The sequence below is a fragment of the Scardinius erythrophthalmus genome (assembly GCF_964197995.2).
Source record: "Scardinius erythrophthalmus genome assembly, chromosome: 12".
Taxonomy (NCBI): Eukaryota; Metazoa; Chordata; class Actinopteri; order Cypriniformes; family Leuciscidae; genus Scardinius; species Scardinius erythrophthalmus.
In genome coordinates, this window is record NC_138232.1 from 41,624,595 (window position 1) to 41,651,256 (window position 26,662).

At 40.4% G+C, this 26,662-nt stretch overlaps 2 protein-coding genes across 3 annotated transcripts; both read left to right on the plus strand.

Moving 5' to 3' along the window:
* The first annotated feature begins 7 nt into the window (after nt 1–7).
* trim107 (tripartite motif containing 107) lies at nt 8–11,061 on the plus strand. Of its 2 annotated transcripts, none has more exons than XM_081381231.1 (2): nt 8–103; nt 9,094–11,061. In XM_081381231.1, exon 2 carries the CDS (start codon nt 9,112–9,114, stop codon nt 10,546–10,548), a length of 1,437 nt encoding a protein of 478 aa, XP_081237357.1. In that variant the 5' UTR covers nt 8–103; nt 9,094–9,111; the 3' UTR covers nt 10,549–11,061. The 2 variants fall into 2 exon arrangements, with proteins under 2 accessions (XP_081237357.1, XP_081237356.1); XM_081381230.1 differs by lacking the exon at nt 8–103 and adding an exon at nt 198–379.
* Nucleotides 11,062–11,486: 425 nt separating this feature from the next.
* tpra1 (transmembrane protein, adipocyte asscociated 1) lies at nt 11,487–26,212 on the plus strand. Its single transcript, XM_081381232.1, has 11 exons — nt 11,487–11,686; nt 12,375–12,552; nt 15,207–15,339; nt 17,544–17,630; nt 19,180–19,252; nt 19,476–19,555; nt 20,331–20,441; nt 20,528–20,588; nt 20,684–20,786; nt 22,242–22,322; nt 24,261–26,212. Exons 2-11 carry the CDS (start codon nt 12,389–12,391, stop codon nt 24,502–24,504), a joined length of 1,137 nt encoding a protein of 378 aa, XP_081237358.1. The 5' UTR covers nt 11,487–11,686; nt 12,375–12,388; the 3' UTR covers nt 24,505–26,212.
* The last annotated feature ends 450 nt before the right edge of the window (nt 26,213–26,662 follow it).

Below are 26,662 nucleotides of genomic sequence, written 5' to 3' on the forward strand. Positions count from 1 at the left end.
GTAAACTATTGCATCATCATGTTAGTGTTTTGCTGTTATCTCGTGTGTGTGGAGTGAATGCTTCAGTAAACACGGAGCTGCCGGAGAGTTTGATCAAATAAAGGTGTGTATGATTGTAAATGCAGGTCACAGGCGCTCCTTCAACCCTGACGATACACTCACTGTCTGTTTTATGAACAATAATGGGTTACACACACACACACACATAACACACGAGCGATGATGTAGGCGGTGCGACGGACGGTAACGGCAGGGAAACGAAACTGTACCGATTATTATCATCACTGCAGGCGTAACGAGCGTTTGACTCGATTTAGACATTATATCGTGTTGCTGGAGACAGTTCGACATGCATCATCGAGTTCTGTGCGCGTTCTAGGTAAGACATGCACGCTTCTAATTTATGTTGGAAAATGGCTGAACATAAACAGCTAAAAGCGCCCACGTCTTTGTAAAAGGATTTCTACTTTTATACTACACGCGATAAACAGCAGGGCAACGTTTAGGAAATGAAAGTGAGTGGTTTGGGTTAGTGGTCATTATGTTAGAGGAAGGTGTCAAAGTCGAGCCTCGTTCACACACACTGTCAGCGGGTTCATGGTGCAGGTTGATAAACTCGCCGCTAGTTTGCGTTCAAACGCTTTATTTTAGCATTTGACAATCTGACCACAAATAACATCCCAGCTAACGTTCTCAGAACTTTTGGCTAACGTTCTGAACAGGTTATTTCAGAGTTATGAACAAACGGTTTTTTTTTTCTTTTCTGAAAGGTTAAAAGAACGTTTGTTCCTGGTTGGTCTCAAAATGTTAACATAAAAACGTTTGGAAAAAACTGGACATTTTCAACATTCAGAATTAACGTTTTATTAACTTAATACGGATGTAAGCTAAATGCTGGATGCTGTTTATTTGATTTCAACAAAAGAGGTATCAAAGAGATTCTTATCTGCTAATAGCTTTAGTTCACCAAAAAAATTAAAACTCTGTATCTATGTCGTTCCAAACCCGGAAGGCTTTCGTTCATCTTCAGAACACAAATAAAGATCTTTTTGATGAAATCTGAGAGCTTTCTTTCCCTCCATTGACAGCTCAAAAAGTTCATATTGAGATCGTAAATCTAATCCACAATTGAGCGATTTAGTCCTAAATTTTCTGAAGAGACTCGATCGCTTTATATGATGAACAGATTGAAATTTAGGCTTTTCATTCTTGTGTTATGCATCACATTTGAGCTTCAGCAAGAACCAATGAGGTTCATTCTTGTGTTATGCAGCACTTTGAGCTTCACAAGAACCAATGAGGTTCATACTTGTGTTACGCATCACATTTGAGCTTCAGCAAGAACCAATGAGGTTCATTCTTGTGTTATGCAGCACTTTGAGCTTCACAAGAACCAATGAGGTTCATACTTGTGTTACGCATCACGTTTGAACTTCACAAGAACCAGTGAGGTTCATTCTCGTGTTACGCAGCACGTTTGAGCTTCACAAGAACCAGTGAGGTTCATACTTGTGTTACGCATCACGTTTGAACTTCACAAGAACCAGTGAGGTTCATTCTCGTGTTACGCAGCACGTTTGAGCTTCACAAGAACCAGTGAGGTTCATACTTGTGTTACGCAGCACGTTTGAGCTTCACAAGAACCAGTGAGGTTCATACTTGTGTTACGCAGCACGTTTGAGCTTCACAAGAACCAATGAGGTTCATACTTGTGTTACGCATCACGTTTGAACTTCACAAGAACCAGTGAGGTTCATTCTCGTGTTACGCAGCACGTTTGAGCTTCACAAGAACCAGTGAGGTTCATACTTGTGTTACGCATCACGTTTGAACTTCACAAGAACCAGTGAGGTTCATTCTCGTGTTACGCAGCACGTTTGAGCTTCACAAGAACCAGTGAGGTTCATACTTGTGTTACGCAGCACGTTTGAGCTTCACAAGAACCAATGAGGTTCATACTTGTGTTACGCAGCACGTTTGAGCTTCAGCAAGAACCAATGAGGTTCATTCTTGTGTTACGCAGCACGTTTGAGCTTCACAAGAACCAATGAGGTTCATACTTGTGTTACGCATCACGTTTGAACTTCACAAGAACCAGTGAGGTTCATTCTCGTGTTACGCAGCACGTTTGAGCTTCACAAGAACCAGTGAGGTTCATACTTGTGTTACGCATCACGTTTGAACTTCACAAGAACCAGTGAGGTTCATTCTCGTGTTACGCAGCACGTTTGAGCTTCACAAGAACCAGTGAGGTTCATACTTGTGTTACGCAGCACGTTTGAGCTTCACAAGAACCAATGACGTTCATACTTGTGTTACGCAGCACGTTTGAGCTTCAGCAAGAACCAATGAGGTTCATTCTTGTGTTACGCAGCACGTTTGAGCTTCACAAGAACCAGTGAGGTTCATACTTGTGTTACGCATCACGTTTGAACTTCACAAGAACCAGTGAGGTTCATTCTCGTGTTACGCAGCACGTTTGAGCTTCACAAGAACCATTGAGGTTCATACTTGTGTTACGCATCACGTTTGAGCTTCAGCAAGAACCAATGAGGTTCATACTTGTGTTACGCATCACGTTTGAGCTTCACAAGAACCAGTGAGGTTCATACTTGTGTTACGCAGCACGTTTGAGCTTCACAAGAACCAATGAGGTTCATACTTGTGATACGCAGCACGTTTGAGCTTCAGCAAGAACCAATGTGGTTCATTCTTGTGTTACGCAGCACGTTTGAGCTTCACAAGAACCAGTGAGGTTCATACTTGTGTTACGAAGCACGTTTGAGCTTCAGCAAGAACCAATGAGGTTCATACTTGTGTTACGCATCACGTTTGAGCTTCACAAGAACCAATGAGGTTCATTCTTGTGTTACGCAGCACGTTTGAGCTTCACAAGAACCAGTGAGGTTCATTCTCGTGTTACGCAGCACGTTTGAGCTTCACAAGAACCAGTGAGGTTCATACTTGTGTTACGCAGCACGTTTGAGCTTCAGCAAGAACCAATGAGGTTCATACTTGTGTTACGCATCACGTTTGAGCTTCACAAGAACCAATGAGGTTCATTCTTGTGTTACGCATCACGTTTGAGCTTCACAAGAACCAATGAGGTTCATACTTGTGTTACGCATCACGTTTGAGCTTCAGCAAGAACCAATGAGGTTCATACTTGTGTTACGCATCACGTTTGAGCTTCACAAGAACCAATGAGGTTCATTCTTGTGTTACGCAGCACGTTTGAGCTTCACAAGAACCAATGAGGTTCATTCTTGTGTTACGCAGCACGTTTGAGCTTCACAAGAACCAATGAGGTTCATTCTTGTGTTACTCAGCACGTTTGAGCTTCACAAGAACCAATGAGGTTCATACTTGTATTACGCAGCACGTTTGAGCTTCAGCAAGAACCAATGAGGTTCATACTTGTGTTACGCATCATGTTTGAGCTTCACAAAAACCGATGAGGTTCATACTTGTGTTACGCAGCACGTTTGAGCTTCAGCAAGAACCAATGAGGTTCATACTTGTGTTACGCATCACGTTTGAGCTTCACAAGAACCAATGAGGTTCATTCTTGTGTTACGCATCACGTTTGAGCTTCACAAGAACCAATGAGGTTCATTCTTGTGTTACTCAGCACGTTTGAGCTTCACAAGAACCAATGAGGTTCATTCTTGTGTTACGCAGCACGTTTGAGCTTCACAAGAACCAATGAGGTTCATTCTTGTGTTACGCATCACGTTTGAGCTTCACAAGAACCAATGAGGTTCATTCTTGTGTTACTCAGCACGTTTGAGCTTCACAAGAACCAATGAGGTTCATTCTTGTGTTACGCAGCACGTTTGAGCTTCACAAGAACCGATGAGGTTCATACTTGTGTTACGCAGCACGCTTGAGCTTCACAAGAACCGATGAGGTTCATACTTGTGTTACTCAGCACGTTTGAGCTTCACAAGAACCAATGAGGTTCATACTTGTGTTACGCATCACGTTTGAGCTTCACAAGAACCGATGAGGTTCATACTTGTGTTACGCATCACGTTTGAGCTTCACAAGAACCAATGAGGTTCATACTTGTGTTACGCATCACGTTTGAGCTTCACAAGAACCGATGAGGTTCATACTTGTGTTACGCATCACGTTTGAGCTTCACAAGAACCGATGAGGTTCATACTTGTGTTACGCAGCACGTTTGAGCTTCACAAGAACCAATGAGGTTCATACTTGTGTTACGCATCACGTTTGAGCTTCACAAGAACCGATGAGGTTCATACTTGTGTTACGCAGCACGCTTGAGCTTCACAAGAACCGATGAGGTTCATACTTGTGTTACTCAGCACGTTTGAGCTTCACAAGAACCGATGAGGTTCATACTTGTGTTACGCAGCACGCTTGAGCTTCACAAGAACCGATGAGGTTCATACTTGTGTTACTCAGCACGTTTGAGCTTCACAAGAACCAATGAGGTTCATACTTGTGTTACGCAGCACGCTTGAGCTTCACAAGAACCGATGAGGTTCATACTTGTGTTACGCAGCACGCTTGAGCTTCACAAGAACCGATGAGGTTCATACTTGTGTTACGCAGCACGCTTGAGCTTCACAAGAACCGATGAGGTTCATACTTGTGTTACTCAGCACGTTTGAGCTTCACAAGAACCAATGAGGTTCATACTTGTGTTACGCAGCACGTTTGAGCTTCACAAGAACCAATGAGGTTCATTCTTGTGTTACGCAGCACGTTTGAGCTTCACAAGAACCGATGAGGTTCATACTTGTGTTACGCAGCACGTTTGAGCTTCACAAGAACCGATGAGGTTCATACTTGTGTTACTCAGCACGTTTGAGCTTCACAAGAACCAATGAGGTTCATTCTTGTGTTACGCAGCACGTTTGAGCTTCACAAGAACCGATGAGGTTCATACTTGTGTTACTCAGCACGTTTGAGCTTCACAAGAACCAATGAGGTTCATACTTGTGTTACGCATCACGTTTGAGCTTCACAAGAACCAATGAGGTTCATTCTTGTGTTACTCAGCACGTTTGAGCTTCACAAGAACCGATGAGGTTCATACTTGTGTTACGCAGCACGTTTGAGCTTCACAAGAACCGATGAGTTTCATACTTGTGTTACTCAGCACGTTTGAGCTTCACAAGAACCAATGAGGTTCATTCTTGTGTTACGCAGCACGTTTGAGCTTCACAAGAACCGATGAGGTTCATACTTGTGTTACTCAGCACGTTTGAGCTTCACAAGAACCAATGAGGTTCATACTTGTGTTACGCATCACGTTTGAGCTTCACAAGAACCGATGAGGTTCATACTTGTGTTACTCAGCACGTTTGAGCTTCACAAGAACCAATGAGGTTCATTCTTGTGTTACGCAGCACGTTTGAGCTTCACAAGAACCGATGAGGTTCATACTTGTGTTACTCAGCACGTTTGAGCTTCACAAGAACCAATGAGGTTCATACTTGTGTTACTCAGCACGTTTGAGCTTCACAAGAACCAATGAGGTTCATTCTTGTGTTACGCAGCACGTTTGAGCTTCACAAGAACCAATGAGGTTCATTCTTGTGTTACTCAGCACGTTTGAGCTTCACAAGAACCAATGAGGTTCATACTTGTATTACGCAGCACGTTTGAGCTTCACAAGAACCGATGAGGTTCATACTTGTGTTACGCAGCACGTTTGAGCTTCACAAAAACCGATGAGGTTCATACTTGTGTTACGCAGCACGTTTGAGCTTCAGCAAGAACCAATGAGGTTCATACTTGTGTTACGCATCACGTTTGAGCTTCACAAGAACCAATGAGGTTCATTCTTGTGTTACGCATCACGTTTGAGCTTCACAAGAACCAATGAGGTTCATTCTTGTGTTACTCAGCACGTTTGAGCTTCACAAGAACCAATGAGGTTCATTCTTGTGTTACGCAGCACGTTTGAGCTTCACAAGAACCAATGAGGTTCATTCTTGTGTTACGCATCACGTTTGAGCTTCACAAGAACCAATGAGGTTCATTCTTGTGTTACTCAGCACGTTTGAGCTTCACAAGAACCAATGAGGTTCATTCTTGTGTTACGCAGCACGTTTGAGCTTCACAAGAACCGATGAGGTTCATACTTGTGTTACGCAGCACGCTTGAGCTTCACAAGAACCGATGAGGTTCATACTTGTGTTACTCAGCACGTTTGAGCTTCACAAGAACCAATGAGGTTCATACTTGTGTTACGCATCACGTTTGAGCTTCACAAGAACCGATGAGGTTCATACTTGTGTTACGCATCACGTTTGAGCTTCACAAGAACCAATGAGGTTCATACTTGTGTTACGCATCACGTTTGAGCTTCACAAGAACCGATGAGGTTCATACTTGTGTTACGCATCACGTTTGAGCTTCACAAGAACCGATGAGGTTCATACTTGTGTTACGCAGCACGTTTGAGCTTCACAAGAACCAATGAGGTTCATACTTGTGTTACGCATCACGTTTGAGCTTCACAAGAACCGATGAGGTTCATACTTGTGTTACGCAGCACGCTTGAGCTTCACAAGAACCGATGAGGTTCATACTTGTGTTACTCAGCACGTTTGAGCTTCACAAGAACCAATGAGGTTCATACTTGTGTTACGCAGCACGCTTGAGCTTCACAAGAACCGATGAGGTTCATACTTGTGTTACTCAGCACGTTTGAGCTTCACAAGAACCAATGAGGTTCATACTTGTGTTACGCATCACGTTTGAGCTTCACAAGAACCGATGAGGTTCATACTTGTGTTACTCAGCACGTTTGAGCTTCACAAGAACCAATGAGGTTCATTCTTGTGTTACGCAGCACGTTTGAGCTTCACAAGAACCGATGAGGTTCATACTTGTGTTACGCAGCACGTTTGAGCTTCACAAGAACCGATGAGGTTCATACTTGTGTTACTCAGCACGTTTGAGCTTCACAAGAACCAATGAGGTTCATTCTTGTGTTACGCAGCACGTTTGAGCTTCACAAGAACCGATGAGGTTCATACTTGTGTTACTCAGCACGTTTGAGCTTCACAAGAACCAATGAGGTTCATACTTGTGTTACGCATCACGTTTGAGCTTCACAAGAACCGATGAGGTTCATACTTGTGTTACGCATCACGTTTGAGCTTCACAAGAACCGATGAGGTTCATACTTGTGTTACGCAGCACGTTTGAGCTTCACAAGAACCAATGAGGTTCATACTTGTGTTACGCATCACGTTTGAGCTTCACAAGAACCGATGAGGTTCATACTTGTGTTACGCAGCACGCTTGAGCTTCACAAGAACCAATGAGGTTCATTCTTGTGTTACGCAGCACGTTTGAGCTTCACAAGAACCAATGAGGTTCATACTTGTGTTACGCATCACGTTTGAGCTTCACAAGAACCGATGAGGTTCATACTTGTGTTACGCAGCACGCTTGAGCTTCACAAGAACCAATGAGGTTCATACTTGTGTTACTCAGCACGTTTGAGCTTCACAAGAACCAATGAGGTTCATACTTGTGTTACGCATCACGTTTGAGCTTCACAAGAACCGATGAGGTTCATACTTGTGTTACGCATCACGTTTGAGCTTCACAAGAACCGATGAGGTTCATACTTGTGTTACTCAGCACGTTTGAGCTTCACAAGAACCAATGAGGTTCATACTTGTGTTACGCATCACGTTTGAGCTTCACAAGAACCGATGAGGTTCATACTTGTGTTACTCAGCACGTTTGAGCTTCACAAGAACCAATGAGGTTCATTCTTGTGTTACGCAGCACGTTTGAGCTTCACAAGAACCGATGAGGTTCATACTTGTGTTACGCAGCACGTTTGAGCTTCACAAAAACCAATGAGGTTCATTCTTGTGTTACGCAGCACGTTTGAGCTTCAGCAAGAACCAATGAGGTTCATTCTTGTGTTACGCAGCACGTTTGAGCTTCAGCAAGAACCAATGAGGTTCATTCTTGTGTTACGCAGCACGTTTGAGCTTCACAAGAACCAATGAGGTTCATACTTGTGTTACGCATCACGTTTGAGCTTCACAAGAACCAATGAGGTTCATTCTTGTGTTACGCAGCACTTTTGAGCTTCAGCAAGAACCAATGAGGTTCATTCTTGTGTTACGCAGCACGTTTAAGCTTCACAAGAACCAATGAGGTTCATTCTTGTGTTACGCATCACATTTGAGCTTCACAAGAACCAATGAGGTTCATTCTCGTGTTACGCATCACGTTTGAGCTTCACACGAACCATTGAGGTTCATTCTTGTGTTATGCAGCACTTTTGAGCTTCTGCAAGAACCAATGAGGTTCATTCTTGTGTTACGCATCACGTTTGAGCTTCTGCAAGAACCAATGAGGCTCATTCTTGTGTTACACATCATGTTTGAGCTTCACACGAACCAATGAGGTTCATTCTCGTGTTACGCAGCATGTTTGAGCTTCACAAGAACCAATGAGGTTCATTCTTGTGTTACGCATCACGTTTGAGCTTCACAAGAACCAATGAGGTTCATTCTCGTGTTACGCATCACGTTTGAGCTTCACAAGAGGTTTGTTCTCACTCGTCAAGGAGGTTCGGTTGATCTTCTGTTTATTTTCGCTGAATAATGTTTATATGTGAATAAAAGCCTAAATTAAATCTGTTCATCATAAAAAGTGATCGAGTCTTTTCAAAAAATTTGGACTAATCCACTAAATTCATTTGGATTAGTTTAACAATCTCTTTATGAACTTTTTGAAGTGTCAAAGGGGTAGTTGCATAGCTGTCACTGGAGGGACAGAAAGCTCTCAGATTTCATCTAAAAGATCTTCATTTGTGTTCTGAACAACAGGTTTTTGATTGAAACGACATGAAGTTAGTAATTAATGACAGAATTTTAATTTTTAGGTGAACCATCACTTTAAAAACTTGGGAAACTTATTTTTCCACATTTATTTAAAAATTCCATGATGAAATTAAAATACATTGAGAAAGTTCATAATTGATACTGCAATTTCAGATGTACTTCTATTTTGGAGACAATTTGCCACATATATATTTGACCATATATGTAACTATACATTTTCTTTGTCTGTATTACATAGTTACCAGAGACAATCATAATGGCAGACTTATATTCAGAGAGCTGTTTGGAGCCAGAGCTCACCTGTCCCATCTGTCTCCATCTCTTCCTCGACCCCGTCACTCTTCCTTGTGCTCACAGTTTCTGCCTGGTTTGCCTTGAAACACCTGATAGGGATAAAACATCTGGATCTGCTCAAGAACTTTGTTGCCCAGTATGTGGACAGGAACATCTCAGCCCAGAGTCCCTGCCGAGAAATGTCAAACTGAAACAAGTGGTTGAGAACTACAAGGCCAACAGTGCTTTTGGTGAACTTCAGCCCAGCGCAGAAGACAAGAGAACCAATGATGAACCATCTTCAGAAGACAGAACAAACTCAGATGAGTCCACGTCAACAGATTGTGGGGAAAACTCTCTTGAGGAGATGGAAGCCAATGGACGGAGGTCTAGATTAAATCCCATTATAACTAGTCTTCAAAAAAAGCTTGTTCTAGTAGATGATCTGGTCAATAAAGAAACGGCTAGAGAAGCTGCGGTCAAAGCGACACATGCTGATCTGAGGAACGATGTGAGCAACGTTATGGAGGAGATGGCAGAGCTCCTGGAGACCTACAGAAAGACTGGAATGACACTTTTGGAGGCTGAACTGAAGCCCAGGGAAGACGCTGTTGGGAAAAGAGTGCAAATGCTATCAGATCTCCAAAAGCAGCTGAGAACGGCTGAACTTCGGGTCAACGCGTTAATGGGAGAGACGGAAGACACGTGTTTTGGTGACGTCGAGAGCCAAGTTTCCAGCTTGACCGTGGAGCCTCTGCGGGACTTTCCGAGCGATCTGGAATTATCCCGCAATTTGAAAAAAGTCTGTGAGAAAATCGAGCACCAAAACAACCAACTCCGTCTTGGACTTGGATCTGCTCAGAGGGCTTTACGGGTCATTCTCAACCCATCCGAGGTGACATTCAACCCCGACACCATCCATCCCAATCTGGTCCTATCGGAAGACCTTAAAACCGTGTCTTTCAGCGTCGCCAAACAGCCGTATCCAACCAGTTCTCAGAGGTTTACCAGTTTTTTCCAAGCTTTGAGCTCCCAGAGCTTCGTCCAAGGAGAGCATCTTTGGAACTTTCAAGCCGATGGTTGTCCTTGGGTTCTGGCCGTGTGCTACGGTGAACTTCCCCGATCCGGTTCTAGTAGTGGTCTGGAGAGCAGCGCTGGATCCTGGTGCCTCATGTACTGTGATAACCTTCTGAGGGCGTACGAAAAAGGAAAGGACACGCCACTTAGACGTACGCCATCTCTGAAGAGAATGGAGATACACCTCAGCTTCAGCTCTGGCACTTTAGCGTTTCACAGCGTTAGTGACGTGAGTGGGGATAAAACTCATCTGCATACTTTTACAGTGAGCTTTACGCACCCGGTGTATCTGGCCGTGAGGATGATGTCTGGTCAGCCCAAAGCTCACATAACAGTCAACTAGCTGTTTCATACACCTTACAATGGACTAGTTATTGCAGATGGCATGTTTAAATCTACAAACTCTACAAACTCATCACCACAGACTGGTACTTATTGATAAAGTTTAGTGCACTGCATTATAGCTGTGTATTGGGAGATTATTTAAATGGCCATTAGAGTAAACCATTTGTTTCTGCACGACTTTCACCTTGTGCAAATATTTTTTTCATTTCAATTTTCCTTTTCTGATGAAGTTATGATGCAATACATCATTAATGTTCACCTCTTATGCACTGAATGCATCTTGCTGCACATAAATTGTCACATGCATTCTGCTTGCAATGTTTAATTTAATCAAAGATTGGTGTTTCTCGACTCATGTGACTCATTTGAGCATGTGACTTTAATACAAGCCTACATTACATTTGCTTGCCATTTACAAAAATTCTTCTCATTATTTTTCTGTTCTTCTAACATGTTTATTAATACCTTTTTTCTGTCTACGTTTTAATAAACAGTAGTACAAAAGTTCCCTAATTATTTGCGTATTGTCTTTTTTTTTAAACCCCAAAGATTATTTTATTGTAATTTTGGCTTTTATTTTGAAGTGTTGCCTGCATGGTGACCATCGACTTTGGAAGGGTGGTTAGCCTTTTATTTTGAAGTGTCACTTACATGGGGACCTGTGTCTGTCTTTTTAGGCTATATAAAATGTTACATTTTTGTGTGCTTGATTATCACCACAAAAATATATATATTGGTACTGATAAACAATAGATGTGTACGATGAAAATTGTTTTTACTTTAATTAATATGATTTAAACCATATATAACAAGTGCAAATCAAATATCAAAACATTAAACAATATATTATAAACTAAACTAAAATTAAATCAAATAAAACAAAACCTATGTATTGTTTTCCGTGAGTCTTTTATTATGAAATGTCGTACAGATGGCGGCCATCTTTGAAACGACGACGCATTCACGCTGACTTTTATCTGACAAACGAATCGTTACTGACGCATCAGTTTCGTTCCGCCTGTAAACAACAAACAACCGACACTCCGACTAAAGTTATTATGCATCAACTAATAACCTATGATCACGTTAATGCTGAAACACACCAGCCTCTGATCTGAGATCATCTTCACTTAAAGGTGAGCTTTGTTTATGAGGTTTATCAGCTGATGTATATATCCGTGCAGTGTGTGTGTGAGAGAGAGAATTGTCATATGATACATTCCAAAATAAACATGACATTCGTGCAATACACATACAGAAATATTATAGTTCATTTGTATTTGGATCAGTATGTGTTGTGTTAGACTGTGAACTGTTATGTAACGTTATACATCTTTAAAAACACATTCCAGCGGAGGAACTTTGTTACATTCGAAACATTCTGATCCCTTAGAAATGTAACATTTTTAAAAATAAATTGATATAAAATGTCTATTTAAGGGACGATGAACAGCCATGAAATTATCTAAAGTGGGGCAGTGCTGTTTTGGTATTATTTATACACTATTATAGTATTTATGTCTATTTTAATTAGTGTTAATTTTGTTATTTTCAGATTTTCTGTGATTTTTGCTTAAAAAAAAAATTCGCTTTTTTTTTAAATGTTTTTTTAGTGATTTTAGTTTTAAAAAGGTTTGTTTATTGTTTAAATTACAATTTTAATTTCTTTTATGTGAAATTACTGTGTTTTCGACATAGTTGTGAATCTGATTTTGGTCATTTTAACATTAATAACTCTTATATAAATATATGCTTGCCGTATGAATATATGTATTGTATGTGTGTAAGTACGAGTGTAAACTGAAGTAGTTGTGTGTCTTGCAGAGGTTTAGTCCAGAATGCTGGAGACCGTGACTGATGCGAGAAGGTTGGTCCATTATGGCAACACCAGTGTGTTTCCCACTGTGGAGAACAGCTCCCAGTTCAGCCCGGACCATGAGATCAACGTCACCAAACCACACAAGTGTCTGCAGATCCTGTACGACGACATCGGAGAGTCCAGGTAAATCCTTTCATAAGTCTGTGTGTATATGGCGTTATGATACATTTGCATTTCTGTGATAGTCTGAAATCATGTAGTCGTATTTGCATATAAGCATACTTCCTATTTCTAATCTATTTCTGTGTAGTAAAGTGAAGTTGTAGCAGTGTGTGTGTGTGTGTTTAACCTAGTTATGTTAAATAAGTGGTGAAGTTGACTGTAGTTCTCATCTGGGCTCTTTGCCATGTGTGAATGCCTGAAGAATGCAGTTTCTAAGCTCAGTTTTCTCTCAGATACAGATGATCTTGTGTAGGATCCGACAGGAGACGCTTGTGAAGTGTGTGTGAAGTGTGTGTGAAATGTGATTTTAGTTGCGGAGGCCGTTTGCAGCACGAGCTTTCAATTCTGCTTTCGTTTCTGTGCCAGTAACGGCTCTATAACGGGACAGTCCTCTGTATTTTTAATAAAAGTCCCTTCTGGTTCAACTGGGACTGTTTTGTCTTCCTCTGAGGATTTGTGTGTGTGTGTGTGTGTGTGTGTGTGTGTGTGTGTGTGTGTGTGTGTGTGTGTGTGTGACTGTCTTAAAGAGGCTCTTCAGAGACTCCAGATGTTTGGTGCTTCGGTCAAGATAACTTCCTCTCCTTCTTTCTTAAAATCACTTATCAGCAAATTAAATAGAAAGAAAAACAGCAGGTCTATTGTTTGGAATTTCCTTTTTTTATCTGAGTAACTTTAGAGGAGTTTTAAAGCAGACATTAGATTTTTCCTTTTTTAAAGAAAGCTGATTTTAAAGCAGAGAATTTCTTTTTAAACTACAAGTGAATATAGATATATATGCACAAAAATCAACAATATTTATTCATATGCACCTTTGACTAGATTATCATGTTTTGTATTACACATTACTTTTCACAAGATTTGGGTCGGTAAGATTTATTAAATGATTTCGATCTTCGAAATTGTTTTAAAAATATTATTTCAATCTCAAAGAGCTGTTTTCTGTTTGAATATATTGTAAAATGTAATTTATTCCTGTAAACAAAACTGAATTTTCTGTTTAAAGACATTTCTTATTATTATCATTATTATTAATGTTGACAACAGTTTTGCGTCTTCAGATTTTTTTCCTGATATATATATTTTTTCAGGATTCTTTGATGAATAGAAAGTTCAAAAGAACTGCATTTGTTTAAAATAGAATCGTTTGTAACATTATAAATGTCTTCACTGTCTCGTTTGATCAATTTAACGCATCCTTGCTGAATAAAAGTATTAATTTCTTTTAAAAATAACAAAAAACTTTTAATCCATAGTTGCCTCAAAACAGGTTTATACACAGAATTAGACATTTTGCAATAATACAGGACATAAATATTATATAAACAAATAATTCCATTATACCTTTCATTACATAGTTGAGTTTCGTATAAGTTTGGTGTGTATAAGTTGAGATTTCTTCATCAAATAAAGCTTAAATTTAAACTTTGTCGACCGCAGGAACTGTGAATACATGTATGTGTACTATTATAAACATTTTTATACATTAACTTCACATAAACGTTTTAATGAATTTATACAGAGAACAAGTTAAAGAGGAAAATTAGTCTGAACTCTGAAACCTAACATTTATTTGTGAATCAACGACATCACCTTCAACTACCGATGTCCTCCACACACACACACACACATACACACACACACACACACACACACACACACACACACACAATAACATATGCAAAGGATATAATGAAGAACAAAAGGAAAGGTAAACACTAAAACTGTTCTTTCTGGATCTCAGTTTCGGCGGGTAAATAGGTATTTTCCATCACAGCGTCAAAGTTGAAATTCCAGTTTTTGATGTGTGTGTGTGTGTGTGTGTGTGTGCTGGTGGGAGAATGAGAGAGAGTGTGTGTGTGTGTGTGTGTGTGTGTGTGTGTGTGTGTGTGTGTGTGTGCGCAGGTGTAGAATGAGAGAGAGAGAGTGTGTGTGTGTGTGTGTGTGTGTGTGTGTGTGTGTGTGTGTGTGTGTGTGTGTGTGTGTGTGTGTGTTTGTGAATAAGAGTGTGTGTGTGTGTGTGTGTGTGTGTGTGTGTGTGTGTGTGTGTGTGTTGTTTTAGAGAGAGAGAGTGTGTGTTTGTGTGTGTGAGAGAGAGAGTGAGAGAGAGAGAGAGAGAGAGAGAGAGAGAGCGTGTGTGTGTGTGTGTGTGTGTGTGTGTGTGTGTGTGTTTAGGAATGAGAGAGTGTGTGTGTGTGTGTGTGTGTGTGTGTGTGTTTAGGAATGAGAGAGTGTGTGTGTGTGTGTGTGTGTGTGTGTGTGTGTGTGTGTGTGTGTGTGTGTGTGTGTGTGTGTGTGTGTGTGAGAGAGAGAGAGAGAGAGAGAAAGAGAAAGAGAGAGAGAAAGAGAGAGAGTGAGTGTGTGTGTGTGTGTGTGTGTGAGAGAGAGAAAGAGAAAGAAAGAGAAAGAGAGAGTGTGTGTGTGTGTGTGTGTGTGTGTGTGTGTGTGTGTGTGTGTGTGTGTGTGTGTGTGTGGTCTAGTATTGTAGTAATAGCTGTTTTCTGTGCTGATTCATCTAAACATGTTTAATGAACGCTGTCTTCACACACACACACTCTCTGACGGCGGTCGAGCTTCTGTTCGAGACTCGTCACGGTTCGTCTCTGTTTGTCCCTCAGGGTTCGTTACTGGGATCTGATGCTGCTCATCCCGAACGTGGCGTTCCTGGTGTTCCTGGTGTGGAAACTCCCCTCTGCTCGCGCTAAGATCCGCCTGACCTCCAGCCCCATATTCGTGGCGTTTTACATTCTGGTAAGCAGAACATCCCGCGCGACCCCGACTGCAGTGTGTGAGTGTGAGCTGTGAGGGAAACCTCTGACCCTGGACACCCAGAGTTCTCGCGAGAGCACAAGCTGAATTTGCTCAGCGAGTTACTCTGGCGTCGAGTAATGATGCTCATTAAATATGCCCCTCAATCTGAGCTACACCAATCACAGCGGGTTATCTGATATAGGCGGAGCTAAACTGATGACGACAGCGCTGTGACATCGAAGTCATTAGTAAACATTGCCAGATGGCTATGGATGAACACCATTTGTGTGAAACGGCTTTGGCCGCCACAATGAACGAGTTAGACTTGGCTTTTTATCTAAAAGAGGAACAGAAGACGGCGCTCCGACCGGTTTTGCTGACCGGATTCGGCAAGTCTAATCTACCAGTGAGCTCCGCTGGTAGCTAAGAGATAACTTGTTCTGATTGGTCGTAGTGTTATCCAATTGTGTGCAGTGAGATTTTCAAACGCACGCTTGGTGCCGCCCCTCGAGCTGGCCGAGCTTCATTAGTCGACGCCCGACCAATAATCTTTAGATTTGGGTCTGGATTTCCAGGCTAGAAACCTCTAAATCTTAAAGGGACAGTTCACCCAAAAATGAAAATTCTGTCATTATTTACTCACCCTCATATTGTCCCAAACCTGTATGAGTTTCTTTCTTCTGTTGAACGCAAAAGAAGATATTTAGAAGAATGTCAGTAACCAGACAGCTGACGGACACCATAGCAGAGCTGCCAACTCTCACGCATTCACCGTGAGACTCACGCGATTGACACTTTTCACACACTCTCACGACACACATCCATTTTCTCACGCACAGAAAAATCACGAGGCAGAAAGGACACGGAGACCGACAGACTAGACAGAGCAGGATACTTATGATATAAAAAAATCCTCAGCTCTCAGATTCTGTCAATTCTATTACGAAATTCAAACAATAAATAAGTTTTGGCGCTTGTAAATGTGACGTGACAGATCTCTAGCGGCACGTGACCGATCATCTCTACTAGCTAATAGTAAATAAACACGAATGAACACTGTTGAAAGATACAGTACAACTTACCCAAATGTATATTCCTCATACATGATATTGATCAATTACTGTTTTTCATCCGCGGAAAGGGTCAATAAAACAGCTGGAGAACAATTATGTCACATAACATTTACCTCAGGAAAGCCATTTAATGACCATAGGCTACTACAGGCTATAGCACGTTAGTTGGCTAGGAAAAAAGAGCTATAGACAGTATTTTGCTAAATATGTGTACTATATTACTTATTTATTATATTTTAACTTGATATATTTTATTTTACTTTTATTAAAGTTGTTAATATAATAAAAAACGCATTGTATTTAATTTGAGTTATTTTTAACCTTAAATACTACCAGCTGATAGGGCTCTCTGTGTGTTTATAGCATTAGTTGAGTTTTGTTTTTCTTGAGAAAAATTAACGCCTATCTTGTGTACCTAATATTTATCCAAATGAGTCAATATCACAAGAATTTAATTTAATTGAAATTGTGAAATTTGTGTCAAGCAATAAAAAAAAAACGTAGCTTACCAGAAATTGTACCATGTAACACTGTAACACTTAAATAATATTAAGAACAGGCGCGCTCAACTCGCAAAATAACTTATGGGTGCGAGTAATAAAAACGTTTATCAAAAATAAAGATGAAAAACCGCACTCTCAGGTTATATTTTCATACATTTATTATTACTATGTCCTCACAGACGCGTTTCGGCCTAAGCCATCATCAGTGTGTACTGACACTAACACTTAAATAAGCCAATAAATGACAATAAGCCCCCCCCATAAATCTTACTCCAAGCTAAACTCAGAAGTTGGCAGCTATGCCATAGTAGGGGAAAAAAATACTATGGAAGCCAATGGCTCCCATCAACTGTTTATTTTTTTTTTACCAACATTCTTCAAAATATCTTCTTTTGTGTTCAGCAGAAGACAGAAACTCATAAAGGTTTGGGACAACATGAGAGTGAGTAAATGATGACAGAATTTTCCTTTTTTGGGTGAACTATCCCTTTAAATCATGTGTGTTGTCGAGAAGTTTCCCCCGCGGCACCCTTAAGCTGATGAAGGTGTGTGTTCTGCCTCTCCACACCTGTGCTGTGGTGTTGAGTGTTGTGTGTGTGGTGACGGGTGTTTCTCTTGTGTTGTTCAGGTGTTTGTGGTGGCGGCTGTAGGAATCACACGTGCAATAGTGTCCATGACCGTCAGCGCATCCAGCGCCGCCACACTCATAGACAAGGTACAAACACACACACACACATCTTAATGTGGACTTCATATTGATTTCAATCAATCTTTAATTATTTATGGCACTGCATACAACCTTAAGAAGCAGTTTGTAGACATGAAAAGAAGTTTTGGGGGCGAAATGTTTTTATTTGTTCCTGTTATCTAAGATATGCTGTTGTGATTTCATTACATTCTGTTTTACAGGTTTGATGTATTTGACACACTACCATTTAAAGGTTTGGGGGTCAGAAAGATTCTTTATACAGTTGGCTCGTTTCCATTACAGATTTGCGCAAAACTTTTGCAAAAAAAAAATCTTTTTTTTTCTAAATGTCGACAAAAAACTATTGCGAAATGACGGCGTTTCCATTAACCGATGTTATGCGACTAATATCTCGCTATAATCATTCCAAAAATCATGGCAACGGACGTTGGTAGGATTATGTACTATATCCCAGCCACTGCACTGGCCATTATTATTAATAGAAGGAGACGTATGTGTGTTATCCAAGCATTAATGGTAAGAAAAGACCCTTATACTTGAGAGCGGCTCATATGAGGAGTTTCTGGGTGTTTCTCCCTCATTTCTGCTTCGAGGTCTTGATTGTGGCATTTCTTTGAGGTTTATAATCCAGTATTCCTGTAATTCTTATGTCTTTTATTCATTTAATAAAGAGCTCTGTCTCGTATTCTGTCCAAACATCTACGTCATGTGAGTGTAAAGGCGCAAAAACTGTTTCCATTGCAGTTTTGCGAAATATTTCTTTTTCGAATTGCCTGAAAAACCAAGCAAGCGTAAAAACGTTTTTGCGATAAATGGGAGTTTTTGTGAAATTGACGTGTTTCCATTGGGCGTATTTTCAATTTGCAATTTCAATTTGCGCAATTTGAAGAATAATGGAAACGCAGCTAGTGAGAAATTAATACTTTTATTCAGCAAGAAACATTAAATTGATAGAAAGTGTCAGTAAAGACATTTATAATGTTACAAAAGAATTTCAAATAAATGCTGTTCTTCTGAACTTTCTATTCATCAAAGAATCCTGAAAAAAATGTATCTTGGTTTCCACAGAAATATGAAGCAGCACAACTGTTCTCAACATTGATAATAATCTTAAATGTTTCTTGAGCATCAGATCATCATATTAGAGTGATTTCTGAAGGATCATGTGACACTGAAGACTGGAGTAATGATGATAAATTCAGCTTTGATCACAGGAATAAATTACACTTTACTGTATATTCACATTGAAAACAGCAGATTTACACTGTAATAATGATTAGACTGTGAAATTATATGATGTTTATATGACAAGTGGTTGAAGGGACAGAAAGTTGAGTTGAAACAGAAAGTTATTACATTTATAATGATGGATTATAAAAACAAACATTAATTTCTTTAGGATACTGTGACTGATGAATCTTTCACAATCAGACCCGGCACATGAATAAAGAGAGTAAATATCATCTGGTTGGATTTCATGTTGACGTGTGGATTTGGTTTGATGATGCTGTAATGAACACAGTTGTGATGTGAAGCCATGCTTGTGTGTTTACAGGTGCTTTGGGAAATCACAAGGTTCTTTTTATTGGCTACTGAGCTCAGCGTCATCATCCTCGGATTGGCTTTTGGTGCGTTCCTGCTTTATGCATGTGTATTTTTGGGGATTTCTTATAAAAATCTACTTTTTAAAGTGTCTGACTGTGATTTAAAGACATTTCCATGTTTTGTGAATGTACTTGTTGTATTGTAACTTATTGTGCAGTGAGAGCCTATTCAAATAAAGTGTGTGTTTTTTTTGTATGTGCTGCACTTCCTGTTAAAGTGACGTGTTTTATGATTGTGTTTGTTCAGGCCATCTGGAGAGTAAGTCCAGCATCAAGCGTGTGTTGGCCATCACTGCGGTCCTGTCTCTGGCGTACTCCATCACACAGGTGTGTTATAGAGACATAGTGAACGTGTATCCTTAAAGTGCCCCTATTATGCTTTTTCAGAGATGATCTTTCATGTAGTGTGTAATAGAGATGTTTGTGAATGTAAAAGCTCTGCAAAGTTTTAAAGATTATAGTGCAGATAAATGGAGTTTTTGTCTCTTAAAAGAAAGAAGTGATTCTGAACTGAAACGAGTAATTTCAGTCTCACTTCCTAATTTGCATAATTCCAGCCTCTGGTCTTGATTGGCTGATCAGTGTCTCTTAGCTCCGCCCTCAAACACTAGTTTATCTGAGACTGGAAGAGTTTGGTTCGTGTTGTTCATGTCGAGAAGACGCTGTTTTCTGAGATCGATACGGTAAAACCCACGCCATCATTACTGTTCGTATCACTGTGATCAAGAGCTGAGATTCAGATATGATAATGAGCGTTCGGTTTCTGACCAATCAAAGCAGAGCAGCTCTCAGAGAGGCGGGGTTTAGAGAGACTGAATCCTTGATCGAAGCGTTTCAGACACTGAGAGAAAAGAGCTGATGCTGCAGTGGAGATTATGAGGAAATTAAAGTGTTTTTGACATTGTATGAATGTAAACCTGTTGTAGGAGACTCAAAAACACAATTAGGAGCCTTTAAAAGAGCATAACCAGGGCACTTTAACCCGTTGTCATCTGTTCATCATGAGTTGGATGTTACTTCAGAAATGACTCTGTTTAGCTGCGTAAATTCACTGTATATCATGTGGGTTATTGCTTTAATACAACATCTCTGGCTTTCTCAGGGGACTCTGGAGATTCGTTTCCCAGACAAACATCTCTCCGCCAAAGACTTCAACATCTACGGCCACGGCGGGCGGCACTTCTGGTTGGCCAGCTCCTGTTTCTTCTTCCTGGTACCTAATTAAGTCCTTTCTTTTGAATCCATCTCGAGTTTATATATTCAGTGATTTATGTTATTCTGCTTTACAATCTGTTTTAGGTGTATTCCTTAATAGTCATTCTGCCTAAAACTCCAATCAGAGAGAGAATCTCATTACCATGTGAGTAAAGGCCTCTGGTCTCGTGTGTTCAGTGTTTGCCGTGTGGGAAAGGCGGATCGTTCGGATGATGATGTGAATGTGTGTGTCGTTCTCAGCTAAGAGGGGTTTTTACGTGTACGCTGCGATCCTGTCCGTGCTGAATCTGGTCCAGGGTTTGGGAAGCGCGCTGCTCTGCGCTGAAATCATCGAAGGCCTGTGGTGAGAAGTCATATCTTTCTGTCAAACATATTCTCTATTTACTTTTTAGCAATCCAGTTACCAGAGAAGTGTCATTAGCTGTGTTTCCATACAAAGTTGCGAATTTAACTTGAAAAATCGCGTAAAACATTTGCGAATAAAGCAGCGTTTCCATCCTATGTGTTCAAGAGAACAAAATCATCACTTCTTGGGAAATTAGTGCAAATTATCAAGTAAGTTTCTGCAATCTCTCTCTTTTTCCCTCCGTCATAAACGAGTGTCTCAGAGCGTCAGACGAAACACAGTAAACGCTGTCGTGTTCTCTAGCGTTCGGATGCTGGTGTTCAGGAACACACTCGTGTCTGTGAGACGCTTCTGGAGGGAATTACACCAAATCATCCTGGGGTGCGTTTCCCGAAAGCATCGTTGGCCAACTATGGTCGCAAGTTCCGTCGTTACCAATAGAGTTCAATGGACATTGCGATGAACTTGCGACCATAGTTGGCCAACGATGCTTTCGGGAAACGCACCCCTGATCACACACTTCGACTCCGGCGTTTCAGAAACACCAAACCAACATTAGAGACGCTGCGACGCCATTGGTCCGCTGGCTACTCCAGTTATCCAATCATAGCTGACGCTGAGGGAAAGTCACTGAGTTTATTGTTGCACATTTAAGGATTTATTCAGTAAATGTGTTTCCATCAAAGTTTCTTCTTAAAAAAAAAATAATAAAAAAATATTATTATAGTTTTATTTGTGCATTTTTAGACTTAATGCGCATCTTGGTGTTTCATCCAATATTTTTTTTAATGCGATATCCCAAGTCACATAGAGATGGGTATTTTAAGATGTATATTTCACAGTGTACTTTAAATAGGTAATTTTGCATACATGTTTATATATGTTTTATATCATATATTTGGCACTATGTCTTGCTCTTTAGATTTGGAAAATACATCTGAGTGAAGCCTCTTCTAATTTAATATAAAATCATTATTTTGTCAATATTATATTATCAGCATAATGAGTGAAAAGTTTGAGGAATGAACATGAATCTAAGAATGCCTTTGGTTTGTCTGATGATTTGAGAAAGCGACACAGCCTTAACCTTAAAGTGCCCTATTATGCTATTTTAAAGGTTTCTAATTGTGTTTTAGAGTCTCCTACAACAGGTTTACATGCATTTAAAGTCAAAAACACTTTAATTTCCTCATAATCTCCACTGCAGCATCAGCTCTTTTCTCTCAGTGTCTGAAACGCTTCGTTTGAAGATTCAGTCTCTCTAAGCCCCGAATATCTGTATAAGCATAATTTTTTATATAATATAATGTTTTACCTTTTACGAATTGCTAAAAATGTATGTATGTCTGGGTATGACCTGATTCCTGATGAAAACAGCCTCTGTATGATGTATAGTGACTGTGTGTGTGTGTGTGTGTGTGTGTGTGTGTGTGTGTGTGTGTGTGTTTGCAGCTGTGTGGACGTGACCACATTCCTGTACTTTTCCGTCTTTGCTCCTCTGATCTACGTGACGTTCCTCAAAGGGTTCTTCGGGTACGTAGATCCTGCTTCGGTTGATTCTGTCACAGGATATTATATGTGCATTCGCCCCCTAGACAGACTCATTCCTGTCGTATTACAGCGCTGTAGTTCTGAAAGCAGAACTGAGGAACTGTAGATGTATTTATGGATGAGGTGAAGCCGCTTCTGTGGTTTTCAACTTCCTTAAAATGCCATTGGATTATGTTTTTTAATATATCAAAAACAGTCATTGAACTGGGGAAGTTATGAGCTGAGAATGTTTCTCTGTGCCAAATCAAACCTTCTGTTTTAAAAGAGCAAGAGTTTTGTGATTGTGGTGTTCCAGGTAAATATGACCAGTCTACAAAAATAGTGTGTGGATCTCTCGTTATGCGACATTATCACCAAATATTTTATTCATTCTTTTTGACAAATTGTTTTCTTTCAATTAGAACAGGTTTTGTATTTATTTTTGAAACTGACTGATTGTAGGCTCATTGATCTGAGATTATATTGGTCAAAAATGACACTGAAAATGAACGAGGGAGATCGAGAATAAGAAACATTTAGTGTTCAGGAGCAAGTTCATCATGCTCTCATATTTACATGTGTGTTTGCAAAGATAAAGGCCTTGGACCTGTGCATGTGTGGATACACTCACACACTCTCTCACATACACACACACTCACACTCTTACACACTCACTCACATACACACACACTCACGCACGCATTCACACGCATACACACTCACTCACACGCTCACACTCATGCACAATCACTCACCTCACACACACACTAATGCACGCACACACACTCACTCACAAACTCACACATGCAATCACACACACACACACTCATGCACACAATCATGCATGCACGCACGCATGCACACACACTCAAGCATGCACGCACGCATTCACATGCATTCACACTCACTCACACGCACACACTCACATGCATACGCACTCACACACAATCACACTCATACCCACTCACACACACACTCATGCACATTCACTAACACACACACACACACACACACACACACACACACGCACGCACTCACACGAATACGCACTCATGCACACACTCACACGAATACACACTCACACACACATTCACACTCACGCACTCATACGCACATTCACACTCACGCACTCACACATGCAATCACACACACACACACTCATGCACACAATCATGCATGCACGCACACACACTCACTCACTCACGCACTCACACACACACACACACACACACACACACACTCATGCACACAATCATGCATGCACGCACACACACTCAAGCATGCACGCACGCACGCATTCACATGCATTCACACTCACTCACACGCACACACCCGCATGCATACGCACTCACACACAATCACACTCATACCCACTCACACACACACTCATGCACACTCACTAACACACACACACACACACACACACACACACACACGCACGCACTCACACGAATACGCACTCATGCACACACTCACACGAATACACACTCACACACACATTCACACTCACGCACTCATACACACATTCACACTCACGCACTCACACACACATTCACACTCACACACTCACACACACAATCACGCACACACTCATGCACACTCTCACGCATACACACACACTCATGCACACTCTCACGCATACACACACACTCATGCATTAAACACGGATTCACACACACTCACCCAGGCACTCATGCACACACGCACTCACTCACACACGCATACACACACACACGCATACACACTCACTCAAAAAAAACTAAAAACAACTTGACAAAAAGGTTGAATCCAGTATCTGGTGGTGATAATGTAGATTAACGAGCGATTTACAAGCACTTTTTAAAAAGCCGGGATATAAGGGTGTGAGGGGAACCCGTGTCAGGGATATACGAGATGACGGCTGTTGCTCTGTGTGTAACGAACTCCCTGATTTCTCTCCAGCTCCGAGCCCAAAATCCTCTTCTCGTACAAGTCCCAGATCGACGAGCCGGAGGACTCGGACGTGCACCTGCCCAACACCTCGTCCTCGGGCCTGAGCCGGAGAGACCTGGACCACGGCTCGTACTCCAGCACGCAGATCGACGGCTCCGGCGCGTACCTGGACGACGTGGTGTCGGGCCCGTTCGGGGGAGCGCACAGCATCAACAGCATCGACAGCGACCGCTGGAGAGCCCTGAACGCATGACCTCTGACCTCTGACCTCCGGGACGTTTGACCTGCTGCGGCTCAGTGTGTCATGTGAATTACAAATGGTTCTCAGTCAGTGCTGTTATTTAAACATATGTATTCCATGAATCCAACATTCCTTGTGTAACAACAGTGCTCTTAATTTTACATCTGTGTACTCGAAGCGAGTTTATTGGACTTTGTGAAGTGCATAACCTAATATATTTCTTCAGAAATGCTTTATGATCTTATCTCTAGGTGAGTTCAGACTGGATTAGCTAGATGTGCTACTGATGCCAGCGAAGCATCTGCTCAGTTTTTGATGTTTCTTTTCTACCATTAGAGGTGTTTTGCACTGAAAGTCATTCATTTTGGTGCATGTTGTAATTTAAAGGCCTAAAATCTACCTTGACTTTGTTCATATGCTTTATATGCTGGGCGTTCATCTGTTTCTCAGTGCTATATCGTAGTGTTCTCTTGATTTTTATTTATTTTAGTGATACGTTGAATTTCGTTTTAGCCTGTCATTAGATTTGGGCTCAGTTCTTAAAAGTTAAAGCTTAAATTGTGAGCCTGAACTCTGACCTTCTTTCTAACTGACAGTGAAAAAGGAGCAGGCTCAAGTCTGATTTATTATAATATCATTCCATGTGGGAGAAAAACTTGAGAAAAAAGGACCGCACTGAGAAAGCATTTGACCCGCTTTGCTTTATTTGATAAAAATACTGCAACGTAACCTTTTCTTGGTGCACACACACGCACGCACAAAAAAAACCCGCCAGCGTTTTGGGAAAACACTATAATTCATCTTCAATTAAATTTGGTATGAGTAAAATGCTTGCTTCTTATTGCTTATTTCTTTTAATATGATTTGAGCATGGAGAGAAAACGTTTTATGATAAAAAATGTATCTATTTAGAGATGTGTTTGGATGCTCTGCTTTGGTGTTTTGTTTCTTTTTTTAGCACATCTGTAGATTTTAAGTAAATCAAACTAATTTTTTGCACTGCAATTCCACTGTAAGATAGCTAATATTATCTGAAATTCAGTGCTAATTGTCACATGCTCTTACACTCTGCCTGTTTATTTCATCTTCTGATTTTGTAGCCTACTAGTAGTAAGCATTTCTCAAAGATATTTTATAACTTTATCTTTTCTGAAATGCTTTCTAACAGTACATTAGATGTATTTTAATCAGATGAACACTGAAGGCCAGCAAAAATACTTGAATGTCACAGTATTGGCACGTCTTGAATACTGAGCTTCACAGAGGACCGACCGAGGACTTTTATTTTGGAAAATACCTTACAACGACGTGCTTTTCATAAGCAGGAACTATCAGACGTCATCGAATGCGAATAACGTTTTATTTTCAGATTATACTATCAATAAGAAAACGTTCAGACGTTTCTTCTAGATTTTGACATTCCAGATGAATAAAGCAGTTACCATTCTGTGATCTGTGCCTTCATATGTCATTATATCGAAAATGGTTCACACAGTCATCACGTGATGTCTATCAAATCCCGACTCACTGCTGTGTGAAGGAAATAAAGATATCAAAATTATTATGTCAATAAAATTTACCGTACGAAATAAAAACAGAAAATCTTGATAGATAAAAGATACATTTAATGGAATAATAAAAAAAAACAATAAGAGCAAAAATCTAAGCGCATTATTTATATTATTTGTGGAACATTATATTCTAATAAAAATAAATGGTGAAATAAAGTGCATTTCTCAAATTTTCTTAATTCTGTTTAATATAATATTTCAGTACAATAATTTAAAGGGGTAGTTCATGAAAATTCTGTCATTAATCCCTCCCCCCTCATGTCGTGCCAAACCCGTAACCCGTAAGATCTTCGGAACACAAATGAAGATATTTTTTAATGAAATCTGAGAGAGAGAGGGAAAAAACACAATTTACTAGTTTATTTACAAAACATCAATCTCTAACATTCAGGAGAGCACCACTAAGCATGCGTGTTTTGTTGACGCGAGAGCAGATGTTGTTGTGTGAACGTGCATTGGAGATTAATATGTTATACATAGTGTGGTTAATTGTGTTTTTTATTTAATTTTTTGTCCATTGTTTAACCACGGGAGTCACATGGGTTACTTTAATGTCTTTACTACCTTTCTGGGGCTTGAAAGTGGTAGTTGCGTAGCTG